This window comes from Clinocottus analis, unplaced genomic scaffold, assembly GCF_023055335.1.
Source record: "Clinocottus analis isolate CAN_PGR_092001 unplaced genomic scaffold, fCliAna1.0.p SCAF_14, whole genome shotgun sequence".
NCBI lineage: Eukaryota > Metazoa > Chordata > Actinopteri > Perciformes > Cottidae > Clinocottus > Clinocottus analis.
The window spans coordinates 1,158,437-1,184,593 of NW_027175865.1; the positions used below are offsets into that span (position 1 = coordinate 1,158,437).

At 44.4% G+C, this 26,157-nt stretch overlaps 1 protein-coding gene across 5 annotated transcripts; it reads left to right on the forward strand.

Annotated features, from left to right (window-relative positions):
- Nucleotides 1-4,729: 4,729 nt before the first annotated feature.
- Nucleotides 4,730-23,597, forward strand: rxrba (retinoid x receptor, beta a). 5 transcript variants are annotated; one of them, XM_068575066.1, is made up of 13 exons: nucleotides 4,730-4,827; nucleotides 5,776-5,922; nucleotides 7,230-7,465; nucleotides 7,627-7,780; nucleotides 8,356-8,535; nucleotides 10,903-10,923; nucleotides 13,190-13,350; nucleotides 13,863-13,992; nucleotides 14,117-14,249; nucleotides 16,987-17,022; nucleotides 18,615-18,706; nucleotides 18,817-18,922; nucleotides 19,047-23,597. In XM_068575066.1, exons 2-13 carry the CDS (start codon nucleotides 5,907-5,909, stop codon nucleotides 19,192-19,194), a joined length of 1,413 nt encoding a protein of 470 aa, XP_068431167.1. In that variant the 5' UTR covers nucleotides 4,730-4,827; nucleotides 5,776-5,906; the 3' UTR covers nucleotides 19,195-23,597. The 5 variants fall into 5 exon arrangements, with proteins under 5 accessions (XP_068431167.1, XP_068431166.1, XP_068431169.1 ...); XM_068575065.1 differs by lacking the exon at nucleotides 4,730-4,827 and adding an exon at nucleotides 4,912-4,984; XM_068575068.1 differs by lacking the exons at nucleotides 4,730-4,827; nucleotides 16,987-17,022 and adding an exon at nucleotides 4,912-4,984.
- The last annotated feature ends 2,560 nt before the right edge of the window (nucleotides 23,598-26,157 follow it).

Consider the following 26,157-nt stretch of genomic DNA (forward strand, 5'->3'; position numbering starts at 1 on the left):
GTAGCGACAGAGTTTTTCGGCCTTGAGGCCTCTTAGGTCCTCGGCCTGTGAAGGAGGTTTTAGTGGAGAAAACTATGTTTGTTGTAAATAGATCACAGAGCACACATTTTAAACACGTCTTCAACACCTTTGCGAAACAAACTATCACTGGGAAAGTTTTCAACAATCATGTCTTATCGGCATTCGTGACAGAAAAGTATTTACTTCCATGAAGTATACGTTTACTACGCGAACACAAACACATACTTCAGCAGTCAGATCGTATTTAAAGGCCTTCTACTTTCCACTTTTTGTGTTTCTTAAAATACGCGGCGAGTCTCCCGGCGCTGTGATTTCAGTGTGAACTTTGTTCTGAGCGGAGACTTGTCGGGAGAGGACTCTGTGAAAACGCTGGCATCCTTTGTGGCCATGCTGCTCTGCACCTCAATGGTGGGCACACAGCACATGGGGTTCCCCATGAATAGGCCGGGCCTCACCAAAGACCACATCATTTGGATAAAGACCGGCTCCCACAGAAAGAGAAAACACCTCACGGAGCGACTCAGATAAAGAGAAAATGTTGCATACGGCAAATCAGATTAGGGCGAGTCAGAGCTTTACTTTCTCTTTTTCACTTTTTTTTTTCCTCCTCCCTCCTTCCTCCCTCCTCCTCCTCCTCCCGCCTCCAACTCAGTTAAATTTACTAGCGCCGCAGCTCATGTGTGTGATAATAATGCGCTCTACTGCTGTGCTGAGTTATCATCTCAGGCTTTTGTCTCCTTTGATCCGCGTGACCGTTGGGGGACCCACTTCTTTCTTTTGTGCGGGGTCACCTCGCAGGCTCCCGGGTGGTGACCCCTCCGTTCATCATGGTGTCACCCACACAGAGGACGAGCATGAGTTAGAGCTTTCTCCCTCTATCCTTTCTCTTCCTTCTTTCTCCTGGCCTTCCCGCTCATTCCTCTCTGTTCCCAACCTGACCATCCTTCCCCTCCTCTCCCTCCCCTCTCTTGTCCACCCATAGGCGCTGACCTGAGGCGAGCCCGGGGGCGTTTTCCAAACGCGCCGAACTTCAACGGACGGATGGAGCGATGTTAGGATTAACTCACGCCAATTCCCTCTCTGACTTTAGCGAATTTGAAGCCGGATCGCCCCGCCGAGGCCCCGCCGGCCCTCTGGAGGGCGAGTGAGTGTGTGTCCAACAACGACGGAGGCCCGGAGCTGATTGTCCAAACGCAATTCTTGCGTCTGCTTGGTAAAAACCAGGAGTTGTGGATGGACATCACGCCCCTGACCTCTGAAAAGCAGCGAGCGACGGACCACCGGCGAGGGGGGGATGAAACTTCTTTGTGGGTGAGATGAGTGAGAGACAAACAGAGCGAGGGAGAGAGAGAGAGAGAGAGAGAGAAAGAGGGAGATGTTGAATCAGGGAGAGTGTGTGTGTTTATGTAAATGTGAAGCCGGAGAAGAGCTTCTCTCGACTGGATTTGTTTCACGTTGAGCTCGTGAAATATGTCCGTTGAAAGCGTTTGGACGGCGAGATGTGACGCAAACACACACTACTGGTCTTCAAGCCCAGCCGTGTGTGTGTTTGTGTGTGTGTGTGTGTGTTAGTGAAGCGCTTCACAGAGCGGGCTACACACACTTACAAGGCGGGCTACACACACGTGGTGTGAAGTCATGCCGCTGAAACAGAGGCAGCAGGTGCGGCGACGTTAAACTTTCTCTTTCACTCGAATGGGAGTTTTCATCGCCGAGGGTTTTAGCTCGGCCCGATGCTATGTTAACTTTACAGAAAAAAAAGGAAGGAACTCTTATCCCAACACGGGCCCTCTGCAGATCAGGGATGCCCCACGTTTCAAAGAGGGTTTAGAGTCTGTCGGGGCGGCGCAGAGGGCCGCTCTCGCCGCGTTAAGGACAGTTGAATGTGTCCGGTTCACACTCCAGCACCGGCGTCTAGAGAGGGTCCGGCTAAGTCTGCAATGGAAAGGGTGAGGGTGACAGAAAGGAAGAGTGAATGAGAGGGAGGGCGGTGTGTGTGTGTGTGTGTGTGCGTGTGTGTGTGCGTGTGTGTGTGTGTGTGTGTGTGTGTGTGTACTTACCCTCTCTGTGTTTGCCCCTGTGAATTTGCCTCTGTGTGCTTTTTTTCCCCCCCGTGTTTGACAAAGGTCAGGGGGGGCCAGACTTGGAAAGAGAAAAGGGAAAATGAGAGAAAGTAAAAGGTTTGAATGAGTTGCTGAGGGAGAGGGGGAGAGACGGTGAGCAGGATGAAAAAGAAGGCAAAGATCTGACAGAGAGCGATGGGAAGAGGAGGGGGAGGAGAGGGAAGAGAGAGGGGGGACAAGAGGACATTTTTGGAGGGAAAAGAGGGGAATTTGTGCGGCTAAATAGTCCGCTGCTTCACAGCACGAGCGGCGTAAATTGGTGATATTTATAGATTGGAGCTGCAGGAAGCGGCGGACTCATTCTGGGGGAAATGTATAGAGAAAGAGAAAGAGGGCGAGAGAGAGAGAGGGAGAGAGCGGGAGAGAGAGAGAGAGAGAGGGTGGGAGGGAGATCAAGAGCGAGGATGCATTAATATGCTAATGGCCTGAGTGAATGCACAACAGGCCCACTGACCAGGCTAATCACTGGTGGACACACACTGAGGCTAATCCATAATGCAGCACACACACACACACACACACACACACACACACACACACACACATGTGCAGGGACACGCGCACATACAGTATTCATTCAAATATTTGGATAGCGGCACATTTTTCTCTGGCTTTGTCTGTGTATTCCAGCTCTTTGGATCTGAAATGAAACTCTGTGTATGAGATTAAAGACCTGACGTTCAGGTTTAATGTGAACGTGTTTATGTCCATGATGTGGGAATTATATCCCTTTTCTTTAATTACAAACATCCTCGTCATACAGGGCTTTACTCTTTAGATAAACTGCAATATTGATCACATAATTAAACGAATATAAGTTTATGTCACATTTTTATTTGTTTGAGTTTGAGGTGAGAGCAGGAATGTAAATTAAATCTGCACCTTTTAATTCACAATAATATATAATGTCTGTGTGTGTGTGTGTGTGTGTGTGTGTGTGTGTGTGTGTGTGTGTGTGTGTGTGTGTGTGTGTGTGTGCGTGTGTGTGTGTGTGTGTGTGTGTTCTCATGCTGTCATATTATAGGTCAAAATGATGCCAAAGAATAACATGTCAGAGTCATAAAAAATAAACCTTTAAAAGCAGTCCTGGTCTGTGTTTCTTCCTCTGGAGCTGTTTGGTGCTTGTGGACTTTTAGGAGACAGTTGAGGGGAAAAAAGCTTCTTGGATAAAAAAAGAAATACCATGAAGTAAGTGTAACTAAGGTTGAGTTGTTCTTTTCCTACATAATTTGTTAGAGACATGTATATTTCATAGAAAAAATGCACTTTAATAATAGTTTTGTTCCGTGATCATTGAAAATTACACAAAAATTGGAAGACAGATTCATAAAAAAACAGATTATTTTGTATCTCAATCAATGTAAACAATAATGCAACTTTGACCAAATAAGATCAAAAGTGGATATGATTAAATTCCTTTTCAAAGTATGCACAAAAGTTTAAAATGTCATGCATAAAATTGTGCATTTAAACTATTAAACATTTGAAGTATAAGCATTCCCACATCACTGGGGTCCATGTGTTGTATGTAATGCCATGTCAGGCCCCTTGAGGGGGATAAAGCATCAAAGATCTGCAGGAGTTTACAGCCACAAGAGATGAAAGGAGCAACCTCTTTAAAGGTTTTAAAGGTGTGTAAACTGAACACGAGACAGACTTTCATACCTCATCTACATATTATCTACATGATCCATGCAGTGTGTGTACAACTGGAGAGATGCAAAACTGGCGCGATAATATTCTTGTGTTTTTTGATTATTATCGTAATTTATATTTGTGATGCAAAAATGTTGTTTCTCTGTCTAACCTTATTGTTAAAATCAAATGCATTCAAAGTAGGCCTTATAAAGTAACCAAAATAATGACAATAATAATGTCAAATGGCTTTTCAATGTCTCTCCAGCGAATCTCTTATTTCAAAACTCCTCACACAGGGGCTGGTGCATTGTCCGCCATCATTCTCGATAGTCAATAATACACGATATCGGGGGAACAACACTACGACGTACCTTTTCCAGTCACACTCACACACTCTGAATGTTTGTCGTTATGCTGCCAGCATTCTTAAAGTGAATACACATCAGCTCATATGTTGATATGCTGATTGTTTTCAAGTTGATGCGGCATGACAAACACAGTAAACTTATGTCAACTTGACATAAGTACCTGTGAGTTACCTAATATGACAAAAAAACACCCATTTAGCAGAAAGAATCTGATTTATTATATGACTTGCCACAGTAATTGTAATGTGGACGCTGAGAATGTACATTAATTGATTTCTATAGGATATGAGACAACACACTGTCTTGTGTGAATAAAAAGAAGATTTGAGGTGAACACATAGTACATACATATGTGAATGTATTGTACATCTGGTGTATTTCCCATATGCAGGTATAGTATGACCGATTCAAGAGTATAAATATGTGTTTATTGGATTCACAATGAGATAAAGAGATCCTGATATCTTCCAAGGCAGCAGAAACACCGGTGCCCTCCAATAACCTTTTCAGCAGACGGCTGGCTGAACTTGTCTTGACCTCTTGACCTCTCGCACTGAGCGCATCTCCCTCGCTGACATGTGAGAGGCACCATGACCACACAACCCCTCTTCCTCTGCTCAGAGAAACCAGAGGCTGCTCGGTTTCGCAGTGATTCCGAGCCAATGTTCTGGTCCAATGTGAGAGAGCCCTCTGCCAAAATCCTCCACCATCATCATGTTTTCATCTTTGCAGGGGGAGGGAGGGTTGACTACGAGGCAAAGTGGGGGGAGAAGCAGACACACGCGGGGCCTAGTCACCACATCTTTTCATGCGAAGAAGCTGTGCCGCTAAACCGTCAGTAAACCGTCTTTATTTTTCACTCAATCCCTTTTAGGTGACAGGTCGCTGTGTTATGGCGAGGAGGACTACATACAGGCGGAACACCAAGTGCTGCACTTGTCTGTTCCCGGCTCTCTAGCTCTCCTCCGGTGTATTCGGGCGAACGAGCTGTTAGCTCGCCAGCTAGCTTAGGTGGCTAAACCTAGTTAGCTAGCTGTTACAGCGCTCGGCTGATACCAGACATAGCATCATTTTAAACTAAATGTAGCGTCAACGGACTGTTTGTCCTAAACGGCATGCCGATATATGAAGTAATAACTTGGTGTATAATGTTATTCAAGGGGGAAGCTAACATAAGCCACCTAGCTTTACGGTGGCCACAGGCATATTGATGGTTAGCTAGTTTACGAGCTATGCAATGGCTAACGTTAGCCTGCAAGAACGGTGGTTTGTTGCCATCCGTTTGGGTTTTATCTAGAGAGTGGAAAGGGACGTTTTGTTCACTACGTTAGACCCAGTCAACATGGTCAGTGTTTGATAACATTATAGTCTTTCATAATTTGTGTTTTTTGCTTAGGCAGCGGTTTACCAGCTGACTGCTTTGCAAACTGTCTGAACGATAGATCAAAAGACCCCAAAATGCATGAAAGGCACAAATATTTCTATTGACAAGCATACAGACAGCTCATAGCGGTGCAGCCGACTGATGGATGCTAGGTTTGTTTTTTAATTGTATGACCAAATGTGCATTATCTGTGCCAACATCATGTTTTAATGTGAAGCTCTCCCTTGTGTTGGAATTTCAGACCCGTTTTTGGTTTCCAAAAACAGCTCGGGCCCGGGCCTCAGTCCGCGGTCTAGAGTTTGATAGCGGGCCGTAGACGGGGAGTACATCGGCGTGTAGCTGCCAGTCAGCCCCTGTGGCCCGACCACCATCATGGGAGACAGTAGAGGTGAGAAAATAACGGCTCGGATTTTGTCATCAGCCATGCAACAACATTCATGTCGAAGCACGCATTGCTTTTGAAATCTGATAATTATTACAGCTCGTTAAAGCTTATACAAATTACCTCACACGTTTCTTATCATGACAGTTAACTCAGGCCTCTGAAAGGGTTATGAGGAAACTAAGATTTAGGCCCTTCATGACTTGAGAATATATAAATACATATTCAAGCTATTCAGAACACACATGCCTTCCAGCTGGCACAGGTATTTGCCTTTATCCCAAATCCCAACAAGGGCAGTGTACCAGTGTAACGCTGATAAGGTGCAGCACCAGTGCTCTCTGATCCTACAGCAGAAAGCAATGAAAAACACGGCCATACTCAACATTTTACTATGCACCTTAAAGTCAGTACTTGCAAAGCTTTATGCTCTGTGAAATGTGAGACAGAGTTGGAGTTGTGCCATTGAGGGAGACTTAAGAGAACACTAAAATCCAAAATGTTTGAGAACATTTTTGCTCAGTATTTAAAAAAAGCGTGATTCTTTGTGTTCACATGGTTGCGAACGCACTGTCTTCCGTGGGCCCCAGGAGGTGATTTATGTGAGCATGTGACTGGTTTATTTCCCTCCAGTGTGTTTGATGGCAAGAAAGATAGATTAGATCAGACGACAAACAAGTACACCGCCCAAGGCAGTGGAAATGCAGCCCATAGCCAGCAGAAGAAAAGCCGTAACAATACGAAACTACAACATAAAAAATAAAACAATTGGCACCACAAAACCGGATCAAAAGTACCCTAGATTCAAGTCGTGGAGCATATATTTCTTTCTCCTTATTGCACACCAGTCAGATGGAGGGAATGTGGTTCTTAGGTGCGGTGTGAAAGCTGATGATAAATCCTGAGAGGTGTTGAGAATAATTACTCAACCAAATCCCAAATCTTTCCCTTCACTTAGTTGTCTAGTGCAGTTTCTTTAGGCACTGCACTCTTGGATGTTAAAAGCGAAGCACATTTTACTGGAATACAACAGTTTCTCTTGATGAATATAAAAGACCCATGTTGTAAACGTCCTGGCTGCTTAATAGTTAAACATGTTTAACAAAGGAAATATACATTTATATGCAAATGATTGGTTGTATAACATCTGTGCCAGGTTCATAATGAAACCACCTTATCTGCCTTTGAGTGTGAGAATAAATTATATGGATCCTTGTTTCACCTCCTAATAATAAGCGGAGCCATTTTTGCACTACATTGCTTGTATTGATGATGACGATGGCCACTTCCTGTTCTCCTTCTCGCCGTGTCAGATTCCCACAGCCCGGACAGTTCGTCCGTCTCCTCCCCCGCGTCCGGGCAGCGCTCGCCTCCGCTGGCTCCCCCGGCCGCAGCGTCCATGACCTCCCTGCCTCCCGTCACCACCACCGGGGTCAACAGCCCCATCAGTAGCATCGGCTCCCCCTTTTCCGTCATCAGCTCTTCGCTGGGCTCGCCCTGCCTCCCCGGCACGCCCTCGGTGGGCTACGGCCCCATCAGCAGCCCGCAGGTAAGGGAGGGTTGTTGTTCCTCAGGTGGAAGTAATCTGAACACGCAATCTCTCTCTCCCATGCAGCCGTTTAGTTGAACGAGATGCATGAATGTCCTCAACAAACACAAACCGGTTGTGGTTCGTCATCGTGTTCACCTCCTCCTTTGTCGTTCTTTCAGATCAACTCAACGGTGTCCATGTCAGGGCTCCACGCAGTGAGCAGCTCCGATGACGTGAAGCCTCCATTGGGCTTGAAGCCGCTGTCTCCCCAAAGCCCGGGGCCGATGCTTTCCCAGAAGCGCCTCTGTGCCATCTGCGGAGACAGATCTTCTGGTGACTATCCACCTTACATAAAAACTATTTTTAGTTTTAGGAAAAATCGTCCCGCGCCCTTTTTAAGTCCTAACATGCTCTATTCAGACAATATTTTGGCATAAAATACGTAATTTTTCCATTTTTTAACTGAACGACACAGTTTTTTGACTGAAACTCCTTCCTAACAGACCAAGACTTTGTTTTATTGTGATTTTTGTTGCAGATTCTGATTCTTTAGGTCCTAATCTTTCCAAAAAGATGTCTTATTGACACTCCGGGAGGAGTTTTGGGGAATCTGGCTCATATCATGCTGGATGTTCATAAATACGATCAAAATACCCTTTAAAAGTGATTTTTTTTTTTGCAGATGTACATTTTTTCCCAACTTTGATGAACAAATACAGACAAAAAACACAAGTATTGGAATTAATTTGGGGTCCTACGACTCAAACACAGGGGAAAAGGAGATCTGGAGCCAAAATTAGTTCCACAGTTTTCAACGGGTTAAATAGTAAAGCCGTTGGCATTTCTAGCAAATTGTCATTGCATTTGTCTAATTTTCTTTGGCTCTTTTCCTCCCTCCCTCCCTCCAGGTAAGCACTACGGTGTCTACAGCTGCGAGGGCTGCAAAGGCTTCTTCAAGCGCACCGTGCGCAAAGACTTGAGCTACACCTGTCGGGACAGCAAAGACTGCATGGTGGACAAGAGACAGAGGAACCGCTGCCAGTACTGCCGCTACCAGAAGTGCCTGGCCATGGGCATGAAGAGAGAAGGTGAGCTAGCAAAGGGGCACGTCACGCTTCCTGGAGTTGTCTGGTTCCTCAGCCTCCTGCTCAGGACCCCTCAAAACAACTCCCTTTCTCCACCCAACACAAGCGATGTTAGATTTAAACGCACTACATGGTGCGTTTTTTTTTTCTCTCACAAAACGACGATTTGATTTAGGTTTTTAAAGTCGCTAAATTATTCGATAGATAGCTTTTAAAAAGGTTTCTTAACTCTGCTTCTTATCGAGCAGATTGATCAGAACCTCTTAATAAGAATATTTAGCAGTAGTGGAGTGAGACAGGACAAACGTATTGCACTGTGCTAACAGCCCACTACTCATGTGATACCGCATAAACTATCATATCAAAAGTTTTGACAACTTCCCGTTGGGTCGACAAACACAGAGACTGTTTCCGAGCTTGACAGTTCAAACTGAACATTTTAAACGCCGGACACGATATCAAGTGTTTGAGAAGTAGCGACTAGTTTATCCTTCAGTGTTCTGTAATTCGTTGAACGTCACTTGTATAAAACATAAACTGGTATTCATGTTTCTTTCATGGTTTTACGATAACATTTAAGAGCCTTTTTTTTGCTGTTGATTCATGTCAAAGCTCCTCATTATATCTATGGTGATTCAGTGTTAAAAGAAATATACCATCAAGGTGAAGTAGGCAGCCTGAGCTGTAGATACATTGTGATGATTAGAGATGAGAAATATTGAATTATGCTATTATTCTCATTTACTGCACTCTAAAATAACTTTAAAACAGGCCTGCAAAGCATTTAGATACGTGCAACTCAACTGTATACTACTGTGTACTTCTACTGAAAATGAATACATTGTAGTACTACCTTTACCTGACAATGTGTTGACTCAAAAATACAAAATATTCTGCTTTATTAATCACTAAACTATGTGGAAGCTTCACCGTGAACAGACGTGTACATTTAGCTGATAAGGGCTCTCTTTCACTCGGTACACATTTCAGTGTGTGACTCTAAAGCCTAGTTTATGCTTCTGCGTCACGTCGACGCCGTCGTTGAGCATTCGAAGTCCTGCGTCAAGGGACCACGTTGCTCTGCAATTCACCGCCACGCCGCCAGGGGTGTGTGGCTGTGTGGTTTCAAGGGTTATAGAGTCGGAGCTCATCAATATTGAAGAGCAAATGCTTATATTGCAAATGTTGAAGCGCAGGCGACAGAAGACGTCTGCTGAGCGGTTGTCAAGGTACGAGAAGGACATGCAGGCAGACACAGATTCCTTTTATTGTTTTGATTTTTTTTAAAGCGTAAACTCCACTGTTAAGTCCCGTTAGCTATATAGCCGTAGCGCTTTTAACTCCAGTACCAGTATGTTGGAAAGGAAACGTCCGACTTGAACATTAGTTCACCAGTCCATTTCTAAGTGTATCCTCATGATGTTGGTGACAGTGTTGGTAAACGCTAACTGTACTGCGTTCAGCGCTTTTTCACATAAGTTACACTACCGTTCAAAAGTTTGGTTTCACCCAGACACATGTTCAGTTCCTTTGCAAGTTCTCTCAAGGAACATCCTTAATTTCTAAGATCAAGAACAGACTGAAGAGTTTCTCATGAACGTTCTCATTTTCTGGACATTTTGAGAGTTTAATGAACCCACAAATGTGATGCTCCAGATACTCAACTCGCTCAAAGGAAGAACTGTATGATAGCTTCTCTCACCAGAAGAGCTGTTTTCAAGGGTTTTCATTGTTCTTCAAGGATTTTTAAAGGGTATAAAGGGGATTTTAATAGTTTTCAAGGAGTTTAAAGATTTTCAAGGTTTTTTATCAAGCTTTTTTAAGTTGTTTTTTTTTCAAGGGTTTTTAAGTTAGATAAAAGGGGTTTTAAGGTTTTTCAAGTTATTTTTTTAAGGGTTTTTAAGCATTTTCAAAGGTTTTCTAGGGTTTTCTCCTCATCCATTAGTCTTCTAATGTTGCTAACTCCTCTCCAATGATGGTAGCTAGCAGAAATAGCTCCAAAAGTTGCCGAACCTAGCTAGAAAATCGGGAACCCGCGAGTAGTCAACACTGACCGCCTGTCCCCAAACATTGGCGACGCAGAGGTAGACAACAAACACGACTCACAAGCTGTCGCTGCAGCAGCTTTCGGTGACGAGCAATGAGAAAAAAAACAATTGAAGAAGAACACCAACCCGATCTTCCATGTGAGAGATCACACCTCATCTAAGATATTTGTCCCGCAAGGGGATAAGACGGAACGAGTGGTAGAGAGGGAGACGGGGGGTGGGTAAGCCTTGTATGCACTAACCCCCTTTCCCCCTCTCTTCCTCTTTTTGTTTCCTCTCGTTCTCTCTCTCCCCCTCCTCCCCCCCATCCCTCCTTCTGTAGTGGCCAAGATGAACGACAGATGTAAGGAGAAGAGGGAGGGAGGGGTGTGTGTGTGTCTGTGTCTGCGTGAGTGAGCGAGAACAGAGAGATATTTGCGTTGCATATCGACGAGCAGGAGCTGGTTTTAAATGTCGGTCCGTTGGTTTTAAGAGGACCTCAAATCACTCCGCCATGTTTTTTTAAAACTTTTTATAGAGCCAGGGAAAGTTTGCAGCGTATGCACACTCCTTTTAATCTTCATCCTGTTGTACTGGGAAGCTTCTTGTTGTTCACTTCCACCCATTAGAGTCACAGAGCAGTTCCACTTTTGGCCACTTTTGAGTGTTAACTCCATTTTTTTTTGCAGAAGAAGGATAAGACGTTCATTGAACTCCCCGCACCTCTCAAAACCGCCGACCTTTTGTTGTTTTCCCGCATTAAACGCGGCGCGTTCAATGTCTTTGCGTCGCTGGACATTAAGAGTACGTACTAGGATTAATTCAAACGAAAAAAGTGTCTCCAGACACGTTATTGATCAAGAATTAAATCCTCCACCGAAGAATGCACCGTGCTTGTTTTTTTCCGTTTCACAAGGCTTTTGTTTAAACAGTTTATTGCGAAGGAATTTGGCTTTGTGATTGGTGCCTGAACAATAAACACAAGACAACAATTATGTAATTTAAAAACGATAAACAATCGACAATGTGCTGTTTTGCTCAGCGCGACACAGAAAAAAAATTGGGTGTTTGAATCATAAATAAAGCATTTGACGAATCGCTGCTCTCCAAGAAATGACCCAAGTTTTTTATTGTTTATTATTTCCCTTCTGTGAGACTGTTGGTGTCTTTTTGAAACACGGTTGTGTTGGGCTTGGATGTCTTTGATTGTTCACATTTGTGTACTTGGTGAACGGGACTCTTGGCCTTTTCTCTCACTCAAATCCCCCCCGATGGTGTCATAATGGAACGAGTCAGTGATCCCTAAACACACAACCAAGATGGCGGGATGTTCTTCATTCAGCAGAGCCTCAGTCTGTGTCGACTGACGTCTTTACTTCGCGCTGTTACCCCTAAAAATTGAGTTAAGCTCATATGAATAATGCTTCACCCGTTTCTTTTGTTAAAAGAAAGCTTCCATAGGACCTCAAAATTGTTGTGGAGAGGGGGAAACATCACTCCATGGGGTAGAATTCATTGGCTGTGTCTGTAGTTAAACCTGATTGCTGTTGCTTTCTGCAGTAACCTGCAGGGCGCGACATGAACGCAAGTTCACACCGTGTCGGGGCCTCGTGCATTGTGATGTTTCGATGTAGTTTTTTGGTCCAGAAACCTGAATGAATCCAGTAAAAAAGGAGATGTGTTCACTGCATTGTAAAATGGATATTAGAGAGGGAGTCATGACTTGGTTACAGTTGCTCTAAGCGGCTTATGATACATAACTAAAACTACTAATGTTCCCCAAAGAAAGTTAGATTGAAGCATTTCCTTTGCCTGCATTTTCCATCTCAGACCAGTAGGTCTTTGCCTATTGGGCCAGTAAAACAGCCACTTGGCACTCAGGGCTGACAAAGCTTAACGTCAAGGCCACAACCAGATTCATTGGACTTTATGGAAATTAGAAAAACAGACTTGTAATTAATCTGGAAAAGAAGAATCATGTCCTGAAATTAAATCTGCAAAATCCATATTTTCCGATTACAATGTTGTGTGCCTCCTTGTTGGTGATTACAAACAATTAGTTAATAATAATGTTTCTAGTGTCCATTTCTGCCTTGGCAGAGGGCCTGAAAGTAAAAGAAAAAAGTGTGAAAGACAGAATGAGAGACTTTGGATGTATCATGATTTGTACTTCTATTTCTATTCTATTTTGCACATTATTGTCACGTTATTTTGGTTTTACACGTTACATTTTTGTATACCGTCCTCTCCCCGCACCAATACTTCTCCCTCATTTCTTCTCTTCATCTCCAATCCTCTCGCTCGATCCATTCTGGTGTCCTATCCTTCCTTCTCATCAATGTTTGCTCCTCCCGCTGCCTCTTGTTCTCTTTCTTTTGCTGTCTTGAACAATGTCCTCTGATCATGGCCTGCCCACCCGAGCTTTGGTAAATTGTCCATTCCTTTGCTCCGGCACTTTCTTCTTCTTCTCTGTTCTTTCACACCTACCCACCTACCTACCTATCCTCCTCTCTCCCGCCCTTCCCACACACAATGTATCCTCTCTGCTCTTCTTACTCTTTGTCTCATCCTTCCCTTTTCTTGTCCTTCATTGTTTTTCTCCTGTGCTTCCCTCCCTCCCCCCTTTGCAGCTGTCCAAGAGGAACGACAGAGGAACCGGGAACGAGAGGGCGAGGTGGAGTCGACCAGCGTGGTGAACGAGGAGATGCCGGTGGAGAAGATCTTGGAGGCGGAGATGGCCGTGGAGCAGAAGACAGAACTTCAAACAGACGGAGGTTCGGGTGGCAGCTCTGTGAGTAGTCTGGATGGTGGAAATGAACCACAAGCTCGTCCTTCAACGCTATTATTTTGATAAACTATTGGAACATATTAGAGGTGGGAATCACCAGAGGTCCCACGATTCGATTTTATCACGATACTGCGATGTATTGAGTATTGCGATATGTTAAGTATTGTGATTTATTCCCTTTTTTCCACTGCAAATCCGGGAATCTCTGCTGACCTCACCAGGAAACCACACAGCACCATCAAGTGGGCTGAAAAAAAGCAATTTATTTTATTATTCCCGGACCAAAAAAAGTGTATAATTGACATAATAAAAGATCGAAACGTCCGCGTGTCTCCACGCAAAATATTCCCCCGACCCCAAGAACATACGAGATGATTGATAGCTTACGATCTTCTTTACGTCATTCAAGTACATAATCATACTTATATTGGGTCAAAGACTGCAGGAGTGTTTGGACAATCGTCCTCCATTCAGTTGGCGCGAATGACACAGACCTCTACATCTGCTTCCTTCAGCCCAACGATCCGGTCACCAACATCTGTCAGGCGGCCGACAAGCAGCTCTTCACCCTGGTGGAGTGGGCCAAGAGGATCCCTCACTTCTCCGAGCTGGCCCTGGACGACCAAGTCATCCTGCTGCGCGCCGGTAAGTCTTCCTCTAGACGGGGGATGTGCTGACGGGGATCGTCCTTCAAGGTTCAGCAACACTGTCGTCGAATGTGGCAGCAACTTCAACATTTTCCCAACATATTTTTAACCCTCTGCGACAGGCTGGAACGAGCTCCTGATCGCGTCGTTCTCGCATCGCTCCATCTCCGTGAAGGACGGGATCTTACTGGCCACCGGCCTGCACGTGCACAGGAACAGCGCTCACAGTGCCGGCGTAGGAGCCATCTTTGACAGGTAACACACAGATGCACATGTGCACGAAGCATACCTCTCTGACAGACATGCCCACACCAGTGATTCACCCGAGAATGCAGATGATTTGGCCCAACTGGAGAGGACATGCACCAATATAACTGTTTTTTTTTCTGCACAGTATTAGGATCACTAAGCTTAAGCCTAAACTAGATGGACCCTGAGTCCCCAGTCCTGAGAACTAGATGAAGAAACACTTCTGCACATGAATTATTCAGGTTTAGCTGGATTAATGACTGGGGTAATAATTCAGGACACTGTGTCCTAATCTTTGTTGGCTGCAGCTGCTGTTACGCGTTGGCAGTGATTGGCTGAGAGACTTTGCTTCTTTAGTACACGCATGTGCTCACAGAGACCTTCATGGCTGGCTAATGTGCAATACTAACTGTTACATCATAAAGGCAATCTCTTAAAATACTTAAAATGGTATTAATATGATAGTTTACATTGCTGTGCAGAATGTAATGGAGGCCCCGGCAATATCTTCTTTTCTGCTGACCAACGAATACTTGTTTTGTGATCTCATCTTGCAAAGTAATTACACTCTTGGAATAAACCAGACTTTTACTGATCATAAGATTCAAGTGCACGATATACTAATAATATGTCATTAATAAGCACAAGGCAATCACCACTAGTTAAGATCTAACAGCGTACAATAAGTTATTCAATAGATAATATTATAGTGTGGTTTTAATGCGGCTGAAAAGGAGAAAATCACTATTTCTGACCAAATGTTTGATGGCTGCAGATACAAGACATGAACTATTCCGTCTAAAACAACGAGGTTTGAGATCCAAAACAATTATTTTATAATCACCAGGAAACCAAACCTGAACATGATTACTGCCCCAATGAAGGTAGACGTGTGTCTTTATTACACGAGCAAATGTATTGTTTGTAAGTAAATTATCTGACTGCAAATCCCAAATCTTTGTTCTCAAATGAAAAATCGTTTCTTTTTGAGGGTGTATTTTTCTTTTGAGCGTTTTTTTTTTTTTTTTTTTTTTTAGAGCATTTTTCTTTTTTGGGAGAGCGTTTTTTTTTTAGGGTTATTTTATATTTTTTAGATCAATTTTTTTTTACCTTTTTTTTTTTTAAGAGCGTTTTTTTGGAGAGCGATTTTTTTTTTTGACCTTTTTTTTTATTAGTGTTTTTTTTTCATTTTTAATTTTTCTTTGGAGAGCGTTTTTTTTTTTTTTTTTGGAGACCTTTTTTTTTTTTTTAGAGCGGATCTTTGATTTAAAATCAATGATTTGGGATTTGCAGTCAGATAATTTACAAACAAGAAATTTGCTTGCGCAATGAAGACACAAATCTACCTTCATATACCGCTCCATTTTTCTGCCTGATTGCATCAACCATCAATTGTTACCTCTAAAGTCAAGTGACTTTGTTGTTGAAATGCCTCAAGAAAACTAACAATGAGAGAACTGAAATCATAACGATGTATTGTCACTGATGGGACTGGTTGTTTCATTTTCATTGGGACGTGACACTTACTGATAATAATGATGGCTGATGTGAGAACGAGTTGATATTATCACATCGGTGGGCTTCCAGTGTTCCTCACGTTGTCACAAACTCATCACAATGTGTCACATTCACTGTTAATTACACAGTATTTACATTGTTATACCGGATTAATGTGTGCCGAGAAATCAGGTTCACAGCGAACGGCTCAATGATCTTTCCTCTGATGCGTCATATAGCACCACTCTCTTCTCACCTCGTACCTTCCAATCAATGACAAGAATGAAGAGAGGCGGCCATCTTTTCCGTTTTTTAATGTCTTTTCCTTTTCTCTTTTCTTTTGTTTATTTGTTTTCTTTAAGAGACGTCCTTTAGGACAATTTCTAGCTATTTGTCGGGCGGGTTCTCTTCACTAGGTTAGGCGTGTCGCACCGCCTCGTTTCTACAGAAGCCCAGAGAGGACAAACCAAACACGGGCTTGTCTCAGACACGCTTGGAAAGAGCCTCCGTTTTTCACTCAATAGAAACATTCTCTGTTAGTCATCTTCATGCAGTCGACGAGTAATGACGGCGTGTTTTTAAACCATGTATTTGATAGTTTTTCATAATTTAAAAGGAAGGAAAAGGGTTGGTGAACGTTTGGACAAGGTGCGTGTTTGATAGGAAAGAGCTACCTGGGATCGATTTGATTGGCTGTATCGTACACAGACGGATAAAGGGGCGCCGTCATCATAAAAACAATATATAGATGTATACATTTCTCCCTTTTTGGTTCCTGTTTTTCTCACAGGAGAAATATAGGACATTTTACAAAATCAGTTACTTTTCATGACGTATGCTCAGCGAGGAGCACCTGTTAAAGGTTTGAGGGTTAATCATTTTCCACTGAACATGTGTACTAATGATTTTCTGCTCTAATGCATTTGGCTCAAACAATTTATTATAACCTCCTTTTCTGCTTATTTAAATCCAAGTGAATATAGCTTACAGTTCATCAGAGGTACACATATAGAAATGTCAGTGGGTGCGGGTGGAAGATAAATCCAACATGTGAACAATCCTCATGCATACAGTTCTCTCTAACAGTTTAAAAACACAACAGCTAGTACTTTGTACCACTACAGATTGTCACTATGTGAAATCATATGTGTAAAGCACTGACCGGCTCAGAAAACAGTCAGAGTTCTGTTATAACAATGTAACTGTGTAATGACATTGTAATAACACATTGTGATTGAACACACAGGGCGCACAATGCCGAGGTTGGGGCCATATTTGACAGGTAATTACTTCCTCCCACACAAACACCTTTCTGCAAAAAAAAACCCTCCTCCTTGAAACAAACTCTGAATACCGCAGCTGGAAGGGGTTGGCGCTCTCGGGCTTCTCGGGTCTGAGCATCGTTTGATCCGATCCCCCAGGAAACGTTGTGGTTTAGATGACAAAGAACAAGAACTGCATTTTGAATTAAAATCTCAGCACCGTATTTGGTTTGTGGCCAAAAGACTCCTCCAGTAGGGTACTTTTCCATCTTTGATCCATCGTCAAAGCCTTTTTCTTCCCAAACCAAATGCTTGTTGCGTTACCAGACCAGGGGCTGGACACTGTATGGTCAGAGTGTGTGTGGAGGTGGTGTTGTGCCCTCTTCTGTGATGGCGTACCGCGCCCCAAAACATGACGGCCAGCTGTAGAAAAGAACTTCATGTGCCAACGCACTGTATTGTGGGCATCGGGCCGGCGGCGTCTGTGAGAGAAATGTCATTTTCTGATGGCTGAGTAGCAAATGCACTAATAGCCATCACTGCATAGTCCTCTCCTCTTCCATCCGAGTCATATTCCAGCAGAGCAAAAGAAGTTACAGGGTTTAAGTTTTACTGATATTCTTTCTACATTACGACGCTTCACATCTGGTGATGCATGATTCCTTTGATTTAAAAAAAAAAGTATGAATCTGTTGGTAAGTCGGTGTTAACTATATTTCTGCCAAATCGAATTGTCATTTTTTTTGCTGTTTGCATGCACTTCTCTCTAATAACAAAACACCTTTTCTTACTTTCATAGGTTTCAAGATTTGTGACGCGTATAAAAGAATGAATGGATGACATTTAAAGCCCAATTTGTAAATCGAAAACTTAGTCCCCCCCACATACATGCCTCCATGCTGAACAAGGAATCAAATAACTGAGAGAAACTCACTCTTCAACAAACTGTTTAGGACCGTTTATCCTGTAATGTTTTAAATATTAGAGCTGTAAGGTAATAAATCGCAATATATCGCAATATTTAATGTATCACAATATCGCGATAATATCGCATCGGGACTTAAGTATCGTGACGATATTGTATCGCGTGACCTCTGGTGAACCGTCTTTAAGCATCCCAAAGTACCACGGGGTGATTCATGTGTATATACAAAAGATTATCTCGTGTGTGAGGCATTACTTTAAGGTTTTAAGTTCCTTCTCACTTCCTCGCCCCGGGCCTCTATTCATTCTTTACACTTTAGCACAGATGCGAGGATTTTTGACAAACCCTTTGAGTTGTATGAAACGAGGCATTTCCACAAAAAAGAGCTGTGAATTTGGTCTAAAATATGACATATAATTACAAACACAACAAATTAAAAGTAGAAAAGAGGAAATTGTCATTATCTTCATTCAGAACTTCACAATGTGATGATGGAGTCTGGTCCCACTCTGTTCTCACTCTCTTATCCCCCTCTTTCTTCCTCTTGTCTTTATTACTTTCTCACTCTCTTTTTTTCCTTATCTTCTTCTCCTCTTGTCCCATTTTTCCTCCTTTCTGCTCCCCAAATCTGGAATTACCTCCAACTGGGATCATCTCCCTCCTGCAAATCTCCTCTCCTCCCTGCAGGGTTTTGACCGAGCTGGTGAGCAAGATGAGAGACATGCAGATGGACAAGACGGAGCTCGGCTGCCTCCGAGCCATCATCCTCTTCAACCCGGGTACGGAGGAGGGAGGGAAGGGACACCAAACGAGTGCACGAACCGAGTCTGGAAAGTCTGGAAAAATATAACCGGGAATAACTTTGATGTTCTCTTGTTTCCATCTGAAGACGCCAAGGGTTTGTCCAACCCCAGCGAGGTGGAGCAGCTGAGAGAGCGGGTGTACGCATCGCTGGAGTCCTACTGCAAGCAGAAATACCCCGATCAGCAGGGCAGGTAGGCTGTAACACACACACACACACACACACACACATATTGGAAGAGCTTAGCGTTAACTGTGATGTGGGGCTTCTGAGTTTACCGTGTTAACGACTCTTTCTCCTCCGTCGTCGTCGTCCAGGTTTGCAAAGCTCCTCCTCCGGCTCCCAGCGCTGCGCTCCATCGGTCTGAAGTGCCTGGAGCACCTGTTCTTCTTCAAACTGATCGGCGACACGCCCATCGACACCTTCCTGATGGAGATGCTGGAGGCCCCCCACCAGCTCACCTAGAGGACGGCCCGGTTCGGTCCGCTTCGGTCCGCTTCGGTCCGCTTCGGTCCGGTCCGGTCGGGATCCGACGCACACCAGGATCGCCAACACGCCACCACCCACACGTTGGGTCGTTGCGCCTCTCCTGCTGGTTTTACTGTACCGGCTCTGTGTCCCACACACACACACACACACACACACACACACACACACACACACACACACACACACACTGGCTAATTATCGTGACGCTCACACTTGCAGATATTAATTTGCATACAGGAATTGACATGCAATACACGGATAATATGGATGAGCAGTATGCTAATATGCTAACCCTACGCCCCCACACACACACACACACACACACACACACTTGTATGATCTTTTCCCAAAGTTGTTACGACTGAAAGAACACAAGCTCTTTTTTTTAATCAGACATACAGTTAATGTCTCAATCCTAAATTTGCCTTTTTAGTTTTCCCATTTCACAGTGAGCGTGTTTTTGCTTTTTGTGTAACCCGGTTCACTCGTTCTTAACTTTGGTGACTTGGTTATCGGCTAGCCGGCGACTCATTCGCGGTTTGGTTTTAGCTTAAAATCAGGTGCATAAGATTTCAATCATTTGTCCGTCATCATTGATTTAGATCCGTGTCGATCGGGTGGAAGGTGTCGGGCAGACGGAGCCGCCCGGTGAGCGCGTCCAGTCTCCTAAACATTTTAAGCTTTTTGTTTGAATAATCATGCTTGAAACTTGTTTGAGTTTCTATTTTTTGAAGTACTGTACTGTATTTTTCTCCTCCGAGGCATTGAAATCCAGGAAAAGGGGAGTGGGAGCACTTTGTTGAACAGACGGACTTTGTCCTCCCGCTTCGTAAAGACAAGACTTGAATTTTTTTCATCTTTTTTTTTTTTTTTTTTCCTCCTAGTTTTGATTTCATCCTTTTTTTTTTTTGTTCTCTATTTTCGTCGGTCGGCATTTTAAACAGCGAGAATCTCACAGGAAGCACAGCTCCACGAGAGACAACATTTTGTTTTTGTTGTCTTTTTTTTATCTCCTTGAAACCCCCCGCCCCTCAAAAAAAATCCTCCATTTGCTGGTGGTCATTTATGCACTTTTGTGAGAGTTGTAAACTGTATAAATGTTCCCGTTTCCTTGAAATGACCGTCGATTCTCAGATACCTAAGATGACCTTGAAGGTACTAAATGTGTGTTTTTTTAGTTATTCTTATTATTGCGTCGTCGTCCAATCAGATGTGAGGATTTTGTGATATAACTCGACATGCGGCGCTCTTTCCCCTCTTTTAGATCCAGGTGCTACATCAAAGATGTAAAACCAGCTGATGTATTTGACAGTGGCAATAACGCAACATTTCAATTCAAATACCACATTTCTTTGGCGAGACAGCGCAGCGGCGTTTGAGCTCCTCGTTCGTCGTGTTTCATGCAATAATGTTCTGATTAGTGTACAAAGGAAACCCAATAACCGACCGCACCCGCAGCTCTGGAAACACTTCATTCAGCGTGTGCTTTAACCTTTTGGAAACCGAGCGCGAAAATTCTCCCGTGCCCATTTTAATACCCAGCATGCCCCTTTCAGACAATCTTTAGGCATAAAATGCGTCATTTTTTTCCATTTTTTAAACCAAATGACACAGTTTTTTTGACTGAAACTCCTTCCTACCAGAACAAGACTTTGTTTTATTGTGATTTTTGTCTCAGATTCTGATTCTTTAGGTCCTAATCTTTCCAAAAAGGTGTCTTATTGACGCTCCAGGAGGCTTTTTTGGGGAATCTGGCTCATATCATGCTGGATGTTCATAGTTATGATCAAAATATCTTTTTTGCAGATATACATTTTTTTCCCAGGACTTTGCTGAACAAATACATACAATAAACACAAGTATTGTAATTAATTTGGGGTTCCTACGACGACTCAAACACAGGGAAAAGGAGTTCTGGAGACAAAACAGTTTCCGCAGTTTAACGGGTTAACAGCAATGAGATGGTAAAACGCTGCAGTGTCACTCTACAGGGAAGAGGCTCGGCCGGCCTCCACCAGGTGCTAAACAACTGATGTGGTTAGTTTAAGACTGGCACATTTACACCAATGCAAACCGTATGCAGACAAATCAGACGGCCGCTCATCCGACAGTCTGCTGACGTCGTAGGTTTTCCCTCTTTTTATTTTTGCAGAGTCCCTTCTTACCTTGGAAGTAAATCAGCTACGTGTTTGTACATTTTGTCTGTGGCTGGTCAGTGTTTGTGCTCCTTTCAGACACAGCCAGGTGTGTTTGTTTTTTATTGTATTTTAGAAAGCAGTTAGGCCGGTGGAAGCAATGAAGAGTAGCTGGTGAGCGTTGGGGTCCGCCAGCTGCTTTGACCGCAATGAGCTTCCTGTCCTGCGGAAAGTCCAAATACTTCTCAGAGGGTCCGTGGCCTCTCTCCCCCCCCACTCCCTTTTTTCCTCCCCCACATGTGATGCGGGCTCGGAGGCCGACGGTTAGATGGCCTGTAAGACAGGTTGTGGTGTTTGTTTGACGCGTCAGCGATGGTGGTGTAACCACAAGACTCTGGTGGCGTTGTAGTTTTCTTTTCCACGAGTCCAGAGGGCTCGTTCACCTCCTCCACGCAGAGAGAAGTCCTCCTTCCTCTGCCGTAGCCGGTTAAAAGAAAAGCACGATGCGCTTTTCGCCTCAAAGACTTGAAGGTTGAGGTCTCGCGATCGGCTGCCGTCTGACAGTTGAATGAAGTCTGAGAGGCTTCATCTCACGCTGCCGTCGCGTTTAGTTGTTTTCTTTTACTTGGAGCTTCCTCTGCTGAATGTTTAAGCTGCTTCTAGATAGAGATGGGTGGGGGCGGTGCCCGGAGGGCAGGAAGGAAACTAAGGTACCGGGTCACATGCTCTGCTGACGGAGCAAATGCCAATCGAAGTAAAAAAAAATTAAAAAAAGATATGCGACTTGTTTATTCATATTGTGGTAAACGGTTGCAAAATGGTGAGTTGTGTTTTAGGCGACGTTTCCTGTTACATTGCACGATGTCAATTGGTAGTGAGAGGACTCCGAAGTCGAGCCGCTTCCTGTGTTTCTATGAGCTCAGCCGCTTGAAGCTCGGCCGATCCGCTCGTTTAGCAGGAAGCTGATTGGTTGTTTTTTGCATTCACCATGGGCTGAGTGTGTGGCCGCGTGACGTGAACCTGTCGGGCGGATCCTGTAGCTGTGATGTGCTAAGCGCTAACTTAGCGCTAGGTGGAGGAGCTGGGTGGTGTGTGTGTTGGGGGGGGCGATCAGCTGATGCTTCATCCTCCTCCCTTTAGCCCCGCCCACCCCACCACCGTCTCCACTGCTTTTCCTCGGCCGCGTGGAACAGTGCATTGTGGGAACTAAAACCCGTAACAGGAATCCTGTGATTCTTGGACTGTTTTTTTTTGTTTTTTAAAGGATGTGAAGCTTTTTTATTTCTTTCTTCCGATTTGTCGTTCAGAGGGACGAGCATTGGCGAGGAAGAGGCTTCAGCGCGGCGGCGTCGCTCTTCGCTCGCCCTCTTTACTCGACGGCGAGCGGCAGCGGCGGCGAACGCCCGCAGACGTCCGTGCACTCGAGGCAGACGCATGCTGTGACCTTTTCTGACTGTGTAGCAGTATTCGTGGTCGCCATCTTTGTTACATTTTTTTTTTTTAAATGACTCTCTTTCTGAAAATCGAGTGATTTAAGTGTGTTTGCGTGATGGATTGAAGGCTGTGACTGAACAATTGATCCTCGTGTATAGATTAGATTCATCGGTGACAAGGCCTTGAAAACCGCCGCCGCCCTCTCACCGGTGTGTCGATCACTGCCAAATTGTTTGCGGTCGTTGCCGTTTTCATAAAATAAAGAAAAAGCCGCGACGAGTGTGGGGGGCTCAGCTTGATGTTGTGATTCTTGTGCAGCCCACTAAAGACAGAGGTCCTGCCTAGCGGACGCTAAAGAGGTGTGCATTGGTGCTATTTTTGTTCTCCAATCATTTTTTCCATGCGGGCCTTCAGAAGGTCCGCTTTAGTTTCCATCAATCTAAAATCTTCCCTCGTTGTTTCTTCTCCACCTTGAAAAAAGAATCTCAAACTGTTTTGTCTTGTTTTCCCTCCGTCTCCCTCTTCACTGACTGTGCTACTCACCTTTTTTTTTTGTTTATTACAAAGTATTAAACAAGTACAAGAACTGTAAAATCAGAACGCATCTGTCGCTCTTGTGTTTTGGTTTTGAAGCTCCTCTCGTGTCCGTTCTCTGTTTGCGTCGCTCACACGGAGCCGCTGGACTTTTGTGCTTCTGGGATTGAAAAAAAAGAAAAACAATATATATATATGAATACTTTTTTCAGTCCTTATTTCTGAATCTTGTTTCTCTTTGTTGTGTCATGTCTGAGTAAAGGTTTTAATACGTGACGTGTTTTTCTTTGATTGTTTCACTCCGAATGCAAAACGCTGCAAAGGATTTCATTTCTCCACAAAGTAAACGCGTCTTTAAACACTTTGAGGGGGGTTTAAAAAAAAAACATAAAATAAAAATCACTGAGCACTCCTTCTCACAAGGCTCCACGTGAAACACCTCGCCGCCGCTCGGCGTCCATGTGGTCGGGAAGGTCGGGGACTCGAGTCCTGGAGGAACGAGGGCGAGCTCAGTCCAGCAGGACCGCAGGGGCCCCGGCCGGCCGGGCCGGCGGCGTCGCACTACCGCCGCTCCGCCTCTAGAGGGAGCGCTGACCTCGTCCCCCGAGTTTCAACCGACCCTCTTCCTCCTCCTCCTCCTCCTCCTCCTCTGCTGGCTTGCAGACATCCTCCACTCGCCGCCCTGCCCACCGCACGCCGCGGCCAATAAGGATGCAGCGGGACATTTTCATAGGTAAATGTCACCAAGCACCAGCCTCCTGTTTCCTCTGCCACATATTTAAATGTAAAGACAGGAATGTGTGTGTCTGTGTGTGTGTTCTATTTCTCTGTTGCGCAGCTCCCTATTTCCACACATTGATGACAGGATGCTAAGCATTTCTGTTCCTGAAACAGCTTCAATCGCTGTTATTAAAATGTATTTTTAAGTCATATTTGAAGCCGCTCAGGCAACCAGGAGTATTTAAAGGATTTAACTTGTTGTTTTTTTTTGGACTGGCAGTAATGACAAATGTACACCAATCGGCTCTAAGCAGCTTTTATTGTATACCAGCGTTCCTTAAACCCTTTTTTTTAGGCCCCAAAGTGGTTCTCTGTTTCTAAAAGCCCCTGTTTTAGTTTCCCCTTTGGGTCCAGTTGTGGCCCACAGTGCGTGTTGTGAGTCGGACATAGCCGTGCGTACAGTATTGTCGTGTTCCCCTCTCCGTGTTGCAGGTGCCCGAGCTGCTCCTGCGGGTCCAGCGGCCGCCAGCAGAGGGCGCCGCACACAATGAACGTCCTGTTCAGTCATATTCAGAGGAGATCAAGAGCACGCTGTGAGTTGTGGTTCAGGGAAGTCGTTGGCAACACGTGTCAAGTGTTGGATTTAAAAAGAATAAGACTTCCAATATTTTATTCGGCTTAAAGATGTTCACTAAATGCTACGACACAACATTTAGCGTTAATAAATTTGTCGGCTTCCTTCTTGCTTCGTTGTCTCTGCCGTCCCTCTTCCATTTCCCATCTTCCTCGCGTTCCTCCTCATCACAACACTGTGTTCCTCTCCCTCCTCCCGACTCCCTCCATCCTCCTGTTAACCTCTCGGTCTCTCTCTCCCCAGTCTCCTTCTGGCTCTTAAACGCTCCCTCGCTCCTGTTTCTTTGCCCCAAACTTCCCTCTCCCCGCCGCAGAGGGGTTTACCTTTTTATACCCAGGATCCAGTTCCTCCCTTTCAACTTCAACACACACACACACACACACACACAAACAAGAGTTTCATCCATTCAAAAATTCTTTAAATATTTGTATTTAACACATTCAATCAAATATAAGTAAGTTCGTGAACAGAATATAATATTTTATATTAAATCAGACACTGATGGCTTTGCATTGGTTAAAAGGTACATAGTTGAACGCACTGCAAGGTCAAATACCAAAATGGAGGACAAGATGTCCGCCGTGTTTACAGGTATAGATCCTGCTGCTTTCAAAAACAATGTCGCTTTTTTATCCGCTTCATTGCTTTAAAAGCAAAATAAAAGACAAAAAGGTGCAAATTCTGACTGCAGTCGCATCATTTAAGTCATAAAAGCGGCCGCTGCTCTCACTGAGTCAGAGACGACGCTTCCATGTTTACTAGTGACTGCTAAGCGTGAAAGCAGCTTTTAGCGCGGACGTTAGCATCCACTTCATATCCATTCCCGTCTCCAGGCGTCCGTGCAGCTCGTCGCCTTCGCTCTCGCAGGCCAAGACTGCCAGGAAGAAACTCTTGGAATGACTCGTGACAACATTTAGGGAAGTAAATTACTGGTCAGCCCCCCCCCCCCCCCCCATGTGTTCTCTCCATATAATCATACGCTAGCTTCTGAGTACACAGACCAAATGTGAGCCAGGGGTGCACTTAGATGACCGAGCGCCTCCTGAGCCCAGCTAAATCTGGAAGAAGAAGAAGAAAAAAAAACCCAGAGGACCGATCCCCACCAGTACATATCATTCTGCTCCGGAGGGTTCTTGCTTTCTAATCAAGGGAAACGTGGGAGATTAGTGAGACTGAGATGTGCTCACAGCGATGTTTCAGGAGGACACCCATGCTGCCGGCCACACCCACGTCTTATGGTGAATTCTGCATTTCACTTTAAACGTTAAGTCAAGGACAAGGAGCCGATTGCTGCTTCCTCTTTCTATGAATTAGGCGTTTGACAGCGTGATATTACTGAGTCGAGATACTCGTGAGGGGGAGGAGCCTGAAACACGCTCTGGAGTTGAAGGGCTACATTTTGGCGAGGGGAAAAACCTGCGATGGCCTTTATTCACAGGCCCCGCCCTTTTTTCCAGACACGCCCACTTTACCATAAGACCA